Here is a 9,583-nt window from a genome sequence, read left to right on the forward strand (position 1 = left end):
AGGTCAAGGAAGAAGTTAAAATATTAAGTTTTCCTTAAATTAAGTTTTTCTAAAATTTTATGGAAAATAAAAATAAAATTTAAACTTTCAAATGACGGAACCTCTTCAAAAGAAACAATTATTTTCTTGTATACTTTTGGGGTAAATTTTTTTTTTTGTCAAAATATTGAAATCAGTTAAGAATAATTTCTAATATGTGAAACAATTTTGGGCTTAATGGATAACGTGAAAATAGTTGATACTATAATTTGATGGGCATTATGGGGGGTGCCATAACCTTCATCATATGTAACCATACTTCGAAACCTAACTTAATTTCATATACTAGAATCTATTACTTTAAGAAACTTGGGCTAAGCTTAGGATCTCTTCAAAAGTGAATAGATTCAATTAGATGGCTAATCACATCTAAATAAAAAAAGATTAATGGTAACTCTATGTATAATGGTCAAGTTCATGGCTTGTACATTATAACAATTTGGTGACCCCACTAGGAAGTAGAGAGTCATGCAAATAATATGTTTCTTGTTAACCAAGCTTTACATAATTTGATGGGTTTTAATAGTTTTCCTTTATTTGTTTTACCTATTTATTGTTATTTTTCTTTGTATCATTCATATGCATTTCTATAACATGAGCTTTATACCTAAACTCTATCCTTTTAGAAGGGAGTAAAGTACCTATATTTCATGAAGTTTTAATACCTATACAGTGACTAAGAAAATACTCTCACTCAAATTGAACCCTTTTTTCATTTGTAGTTTATAATGGATGAGGATTTTGGTGCCTTACTAGTCTATAATGGATAAGGATATGAGTAATAATTTGAGAATCTTTAGATTGTCAACCCCAAACCACATTTAGTGAACTTTAGAAAAACTTAATTTATAAGTAGAGCCACGTCTTTCTACCCTTAAAATTGACCAAAAATTTAAGACTCATCTCTTTTATTATATATGGTACCCTAATTTTTTTCCTATTCAACACACTAACTAATCGTTTCTTTTATCTTTCCGTTTTGCATGATTCATACTCATACCATATAGTTGTATAAGAAATATTTACCTTACATATAGCTTTTGACAAAGACTTTTCATAGAGTCCATAAATGGCTAGTTTGCTTTTCATCCGCATTGGCTCCCTACAAGTCCCCAAATGAAGTAAAAATTCAATCAAAAAGGATTTAACAAAATGAGGGAGATTGTTTACCAACCAATTATGTTTCTACCTTGTCTAAAGAAATATGTTTCCTTATTAAATAAAATAATCTAAAATACTCGACTAATGTATGGAAGAAGATGAGCCCATCAAGATTTTTACCAAAGGCATAAACATATAGCACATCTTATTTCGATAAGGGTTGAGAATCAACTAATCAGAGAAGCAATTTAATCTTGAGATCCGTTATACAAGTGTTTTATTTTTAATGAAGTAAAATTGACACCAACTATTGAAGAATACTCGACTTTGTTAGGTTTGTATCTCAAGGTTCCTGATAAAATGCATGCCAAAAAATACAAGTCAAGATTTCATAAAAAGCTGGTGAGTCTCATGAGCATGGACAAAGAGACTTTATATTCATAGTCAAAGTGAAAACAAGAGCATATTTGCTTGTCTTTCAAATTCTTTCACGATTTCCTTGTGCAACACCCTGATGATAAGCAATGGCTAGATGTGTTTGCTTTAGTTTTATAAGGAATGATGATTTTTTCGAAGGTTTTGGGTTACATTGAGATGGTTGACTTCTTCAAAAATGTGAAAGATGGTTGCAAGAAAAATGGGTTACTAACAATATTGGTGAAAACTATCAAATCATTGAGCTATTATTTTCAAAATTTAGGCATTTCGTAAGATGTGTGCCACTATTGATCTATGGATGAAAGGCCATTTTGAATGTAAGAAAAGAGCATTCTCAAAGCTTTACTTTTGTAATCAAGTTACGATTAAAGAATTTTGTGAAAGTGAATGACGAAAACACAAATTTAAGAAAGAATGGGTGACTTTCCTATAAAGATTGACAAACACCCAAGTAAAATGGTTAGCTCCATTGATGAATCGGGAGCCCATGTTATAATAAATTAGAGATAAGACTCTGGTTTCACTCCTAGGCATATAGGGACTAATGAGTTATACGCCACTTTTGGTGAGTTGTAGCATTAACTCTTTATTAACAAGGTTAATAGTAATGACTCCACAACGACAAAAAATCATTTCAAAATAATTTTAACAATGATAAATAACTATTTAACAATGATTTTGACCATTGCAATATATTAATTTTCTTGTAATGAAAGCACAAAAAAATATGTTCAGTAATCACAGTTACTTTAATTTAAATTAAATGAATGCTATTTTTAAAATTGTACAAAACTAAAAGATAAAAAGTCTAAAAGACACAATCAATTATCATAATTAATAGATAAATATTATTTTTAAAGTTGAAGAAAATGAAAAGGTGAAAAACAAGAAAATGAACAATAAATTATCAAAATTAATATATAAATATTATTTTAAACAAAAGTAAAGTAAAAAGGCAAAGAAAGCAATACATAATCAATTTAATATATATATATATATCTTTAAAATGGTGAAAATCAAAAACTAAAAAAAAAATTGATTATCACGATTAATAAATACACAATATTTTTATTAAAATTAAAAAAAATCAAAAGGTAAATAAAGCCCAAAAAACACGATCAGTGATCACAATTAATCTAATTTTAAATAAATAAATATTATTTTTAATAATGAAAAAAACTAAAAGATAATAAAACCCAAAAACATAATCAACGATCACAATTAATAGAAAAATATTTTCTTAAAAATGAAAAAATTGAAAAGATAAAAAAAGAAAAAAATACACAATCAATTATTATAATTAATAAATAAATATTATTTTTAAAATGAAAAAAGAAAAAGTAAAGCTAAAAAGATACAATTAATAGATAAATATTATTTTTAAAATTGAAAAAAATGAAAAGGTAAAGAAGCCCAAAAAGACAAATTATCACAATTAATTATTAAAATTTATTATATATATTATATAATTAATTTTATATCATTAATGAACATATTTGTTGACAAATTTATTAATTTAAAATGTATTATTTTCAAAAGTAAAAGTAATTTGTTTGTCTCTTAAAATTTTAAAAATTTTATTTTGTGGAACAAATTCCTTTGAATTTTTATATAAAGTTGGTAACAAATTTTTAATTAAAATTTTTATTCTATTTTTATCATCTAATAATTCATGAAATTATAAGAAGAATTATATTGTTTTACATTTATTTTTTATTTTTAATTGATAATCAAATTCAATAATTTTTATTTGATTATTTTATTTACAAATAATGATAAATGCTCTTTGTACTATCTATTTTTCACTTTAAAACTTTTTACTGGATTTGATAAACTTGAGTCTTTTACATTGTTAATTAAAAATAAAAATATTTTACCTAAGTTTTTAAACTAATTAATTAGTAACATGTCTCTTTTAGCATTAGAATTGCAAATTCATCAATATAATTTACAAGATCAATTTTTATGTAAAGAGTAGTTAATTTTTCTTTTGAATAAATTTTAAAATGCAATTATATTAAAACTTAAGAACCTGTTATATTCTTTATGTCAATGTTGTTTGTTTTTATGTAGAAAACATAATTTGATTAAAAGCTTTGCAAATAATATTTAGATTAAATCTTAATAAAGTAAAACCACTTAAATATAACTAATATAAACCAATTTTAAAGAATTTTATTCCTAACAATATTTTAATAATGAATTCAAATGCAATATGGCATTAAACTCCTTAAAAGTTAGTCTGTTAAGAAATATAGATTTTAGTGCAAATTAAATTGTAAGAATTTATAATGCATCTCATTATTCAAATTAATGGAATATTGCACAAGTATCTAAGATTTTCATTAACATTTTTTGCACTTAATTTTGTATTTGTATTTGTATTTGTCAATATATAGTTTGTATCATTTGTAATAGTAACAAGATATTATCTTCTCTTTAGATAAATAAAACACATTGTCTATGGAAAAAAATAAAATTGAAATAGAATAAATATGTGATATAAACAATATATTTTTCATACATCAAATAACTAAAAGAACAATAAAGTTAGCATTTGTGTTCAAATTGTTATGACATAGGGAACAATTTAATCCATATTTAATATTGTGATTTTCATGTTTATATTTAAAATTTAAGTACAATATTTAAAAAGAGAAATAAATATGATATTGATGATACAATATAAAATCATATAATTATCAAAATTTTATAAATTTTAATACTACCCAATTATAAAGTTAACCGTATAAAGCACATGGATAAAAAAAACTTAATTTACTAAAAATGTAATTAAGAGCATTGATTGGTCATTCCACGAAGAGATGACAATTAGGTAGGTGAAATTCATATTTGGAATAAGGATTTGCATAGTGTAATGTTTGAATCATTTTAATTTTGGTATTTCATAACTTCGAGTTAGATTTTAGACATAAGTCTAAAATCAATTAGGTTGTGTTAATTTTTGTTATTCACTTTTATTTGAAGTATACTCAATTACGCAATAATTAATTAGTGCATGCTTCTATTTAAACTTGAACCATCCCATCCTTCTTATGTCCGTGTGTGTGTGTGTGTGTCTATATATATATATATATATATATAATATGCCCAATTACTTTGTTATAATTTTACATTAAAAATTATTCCTACAAATTACTTTAACGAATGCTAGCATTAAGACCATAAAAGTAAAATATCCAAAATGAAGAAAAGAAGCGCAAATAAAAAATTTTTAAATATTAAAGATGAACAAAAAGTTACACTGGATTTCAATTGAATTATTTTTCAATTTGAATTTTGATTATTTTCAATCATTTTGTGTTTCAAACTATTAGTAGGTCATTTTTTAAATTAGTTCAAATAAAAAGAATTTATATTATATTTAATTTGAATTTTGAATTGTTTTATATTGTGTTGATTTAAATTCAATGTTTTATAGTTAAGTTTATAAACAAAGATGGGACACATGTTCAAAAAACCAAGTTAATTAAAATGCATGTATCAAATATGTAATAACTCAAAGAAATAGGCAAAGAGAGGAAAGACTTTGCATATTGTGCCTTGCAAAATGGAGCCAAAATTGATGACAAAAGTGTTTTTCAGGTAATTAATACTCGAACAGCATCCCAAAAGCCCTAACATCACATCAAATTGTATTAATTTGGTATTGGATGGAGAAAATGATATCAGAACTGGGGATCAAAATCCAAGCAATGCTGGAGCTATCCTAAGCAATGGCTCTAGAGAGCTCGGATGAAACTTCCTGGCAAAGAGGAAGCAAATTGAGCTTGTGTGATCATTATAAGTACAATTTAATCCTTGCCTCAGTTGAGTCAATAATGCAACTGATACATCTTTTCTCACATATCTTGTAGGGTGTGGGCCAACTCTGGACCAATCAACCCATGTAATGCTCCTATTTGAATTTAGCCCCGGGCAAATTATGTTCACAAGAGTAGGAAGGTAATGTTCATCTATGTAACATGGAGGACTGCAATGGTCTCTAAAGACAGGATAGTATTTTTCATCAGATACTATCTCAAAGGCAAGCTTTCGGATAACCTCAAACCATTGCGAGCCTTTGCGCCAATCTGCCAATGACACAGTCGGCCACATCTGCTTATTGTACCGGCCACGGCCAGTGCGCCTTGGATCATCAAATGAAACAAGGAAGCAGTGGGTGGAGTTGATAAGGTAGTTGTAAACTGTGGTGAAGTTGAATAGTGGGATTCATGTCTCGGAAAGTAGCACAAATCTTTGATTGTAGAAGTCAAGCAACCCATTGGCTAACAGGGGCTGAGCATCGATCATTGTTGCGCTTCCCCAATGGACAGGCTGCAAAAGAGAATTGGATTTAGATAAGAAAATTTCAAATCAATTCATCACCTATTTACATTTCTAACCTTTCTTGTTATTCTGCGCTTGTAAAAGACTGAGGTTACTGGTGGCTCATCAATGAATTCTGGAGATGTATGGATGTCAATTAAGTAAAGGCCTTTATGTCCCATCAAGAACTTTTCCCAGAGGGGTGCCAAAAGTAGTCTTACTCTGCTTAAAAACATGAAAGCCACCTTTGGGGTTCGGTTGAATGGATATTCGACAATATTTGGTGCCATAGAGACACGCCAAATTAGCTCCTCATCAGTCATCGAATGCCACACCTCCTGGACCTGCGGAGCTATCCAAGCTTTCGGCCGGTAGGAGAGGGATGAAGGGAAAGCAAAGTTACAAATTAGAATGTAGGAATATGGACACAAGGGTGATGGCGGAGAAAATCTGTTGAGTCAAGGGAAGTAAGGGTCCTCTTTTACTAAGAACTTTCTGACCTGGTAATTGATGAACGTCCCAAGAACGACCACAAAAGTAGCCATTGACAAGAGAAACAACATGGTTATTGTAATATGAAGCTTCCCTACTCTAAATTTTCTTCTAAAGCGAGAGAGGAGTTCCTTTTCGAAACAAGTTATTTCAAACTGCTTCATTCTCACAAGTTTTTGATAATGAAAATTATTATAATATGGAAATTAGGCTTGAGAAGGGTGTTTTAAGGCAACGAGGCAGTTGTGCTAGAGTTTTAGGTAGGGCCTAAAATGCTCTGCATCAAGTAATGTACACATGGATGGTGCCAGAAAGAATCGAAAATCCCATTTAAAAGCTATTCCTTATTTGGAGGAGAAAGCAGAGAGAAAAAGGGGGGGCGGCAATGTTAGGATTGCAGCAATTTCATTCTTAAAAGATGGATAAAGTGGACATTTTTCTGTTTCTGGCAGTGGGGCGTTATCCGGTACTAGAAATGATTGAAGGATACCCATGAATTGACCCCTGGTTGCTCATATTGATCGCATCCCGCTGAAATGAAAACCATGTGATGTGACGACAGAAATGCACAGAAATTACAACAAAAGTGGTCAATCGCTCTGGTTTTAAACAAAAGCCCTAGCTGTGCTCTTAGAATCACTTTGGTTCTTTTAGCTTTGGCATCAAAATTCAAAAGTAAAATACAGTAGGCAAATATTGGAAGAAATTGCACCATCACATACCTATATCAATGGATTCAACTGATTTTGGTTGTGCCTGCATTAACCAAACCTGTTTAAGGGCTAGTGTGGTGCAAGATCTGGCAGATAATCATCCATTAAACAATCAAACTCAGCATTTTCTCCAACTACTGTACTTTTGATCTTTCTTAACACTACAAGACAATGAGTATTTTACAACAGATACAGTCATTACAAAATAATAATTTATTGTTATTAAAATTTTTTTGAAACAGTTTTTTGTTGTTGCATGATCGTTGCTATTAACTTCATTGATAAAAAATTAGCGCAATAACTTATATTGTCATTAAAAAATATATATTGCAACGACTTTCACAACATAAAATGTCATAGTGTAAAATTTATTTTAGCAACAATAAATTTTAATTACAAAAAATTTTATATAACATTATTATTATAGTTGCAAAAAAAATTTTATAACAATATTATTTTGGTTACCAAATTTTTTACATAAAAAAAAAATTGTAGTTGCTAAAAATTATTTTATAACGACAAAATATTGTTCTATAAACTTTATTTTAGTAACCATACAATTTGGTTATAAAAAACTCTTACATAATAATATTAGCTTTATTACATAAAATATTTCGTAACGATTAAATATTATTATTTTAACTTTTTTTAGCAACCACAAAATTTGATTATAAAAACCTTTTATGTAATAATATTACTTTTGTTGCCTTATAATATTTTGTAATATAATTATATATAGTTACTAATTATGTTTAGCATCATGATTTTTGTTGTTTCGATAAATAATTTTAATAACGATAATCATTGAAAAATCTTTTACATATCTATTATTGTCGTTGGTAAAATTATTTTCACAATTCTTTTTTTTTTTAATTTTAACAACAAATTTTATCATTGCCAATTTTTTAACACAACTAATTTAATTAATTGTAGCAACGATTATTATTGTTGCATGAATATTTTTTAAAATTTCTTTCTACGTTTCGTAACAACTTTATTATTGCCAATCATAAAATTATGTAAGTTATCATTTTATTCGTAAATAAAATAAAAAATATATTTCTACTATATCGGCTCCATGTTGGCTCCACATGAGTTATATCACATTTACAATGAGTCCAATCAGTGAAAAATAAAAAAAAAATTCATTTCTTTACATCCTTGACTACGTCTAGATGCCTTAAGACCTACATTATCCACACGGACAAATCAGCAAAGCCTATTGCCTTATCCACCCATCCCTATCATCAATAAATGGCTTTTCCCTATTACATCTCTACACTTACAATCATATAATAGATGGCTTTAGTGTTGTGTTATCCTGTGAATGTAAACATATCATTCTCATGCCAATAATTAAGATTAACCTATTTGGCTTAGAGATTTTAAAAGGAAAAATACTAGTAAAAGCTAGTTATGATGGTACCTTATGTGTAAGGTAATGTATGGCTTATTATTTTTCTTTAGTCTATCAACTAAAATCCTTTCATTATCCTATATCTCTTTTATATATCGAAAAGCCTCATAATTAGTACTACACCTTAGTCTTTGAATTGAGGTCATAAGACCATTATTAGCAATCCTTGAATCACTATGTGTGAACTTGATCACTTTAGGTCACTTTAGTAATGGGAGAACCTCATTTTTTTATAATAAGTAGCCTACAAATCAAGCATTTAAATCACCTTCTAGTAACATTAAATCAAATAAAATATCATCATGCATTTAACAAATTTCAATCATTTTCATACCTTTTACTAGGAAATAGGGGGCCTTTATAAGGGGTTTTATTAGTGTCTACTTAATGAATAGATACTCAAACAATTTTAATATCATCTTTCAACACATTGATGAAATGCCTCCAGTAAAAAATATCCTTAAAATCACTGTCCAAAATGTATTAAAAAAGTTAACTTTTTGAAATTTATAATAATGAACAAATACAACATCAAACTACTATAGTAATTAATATTACCTTGGGTTTGTCCAAAATGACTCATGATCAAGAGAATGAAAAACCAAGGTTGCATCCATTATCTTGGCAACATTAACGATATCACATATCTATCAGTCAATAGAACGAACAAAATAGGTTATGAAAAAGATTAAAAAGAAAAAAAAATAAAAAATCAAAGGTCTATCCAAGTCTATGAAAAACAAAGTTGTCAAGAGTCAAACTTAGCCCTATTCTCATTTGATTCAATACACCATTGGCATGAACAATAATATAACCATTAGTCTTTGATCCAGTCCTTGAATAAGTTAGTTCAGATTATTAATAAAAATCACATACAAATATCTTTCTCTCTCTATTTTTTGTAAGTGCTTAACATGTTGAAAAAGGAATATGACATCTTATTCATTTCTTAGGTCGAGATATACATTATTGATAATTTTCACTATTTGGTTTCATCCAAATTTCTAAAAATGCAATGAAAGCTTTATTAGGGTCAACATGAAAATGCAAATGA

At 27.9% G+C, this 9,583-nt stretch overlaps 1 protein-coding gene across 1 annotated transcript; it reads right to left on the reverse strand.

The window, feature by feature from the left end:
- Positions 1-5,138: 5,138 nt before the first annotated feature.
- Positions 5,139-6,550, reverse strand: LOC111318456 (glycosyltransferase BC10). The gene is given in 2 exon segments (XM_089742862.1): positions 5,139-5,916; positions 5,985-6,550. Coding segments are annotated over 2 exon segments (882 nt in total). The 5' UTR covers positions 6,231-6,550; the 3' UTR covers positions 5,139-5,280.
- Positions 6,551-9,583: the final 3,033 nt, after the last annotated feature.

Source organism: Durio zibethinus, chromosome 2 (genome assembly GCF_047325235.1).
Source record: "Durio zibethinus cultivar Kanyao isolate XHJ-2024 chromosome 2, ASM4732523v1, whole genome shotgun sequence".
In the NCBI taxonomy this organism is placed as follows: Eukaryota; Viridiplantae; Streptophyta; class Magnoliopsida; order Malvales; family Malvaceae; genus Durio; species Durio zibethinus.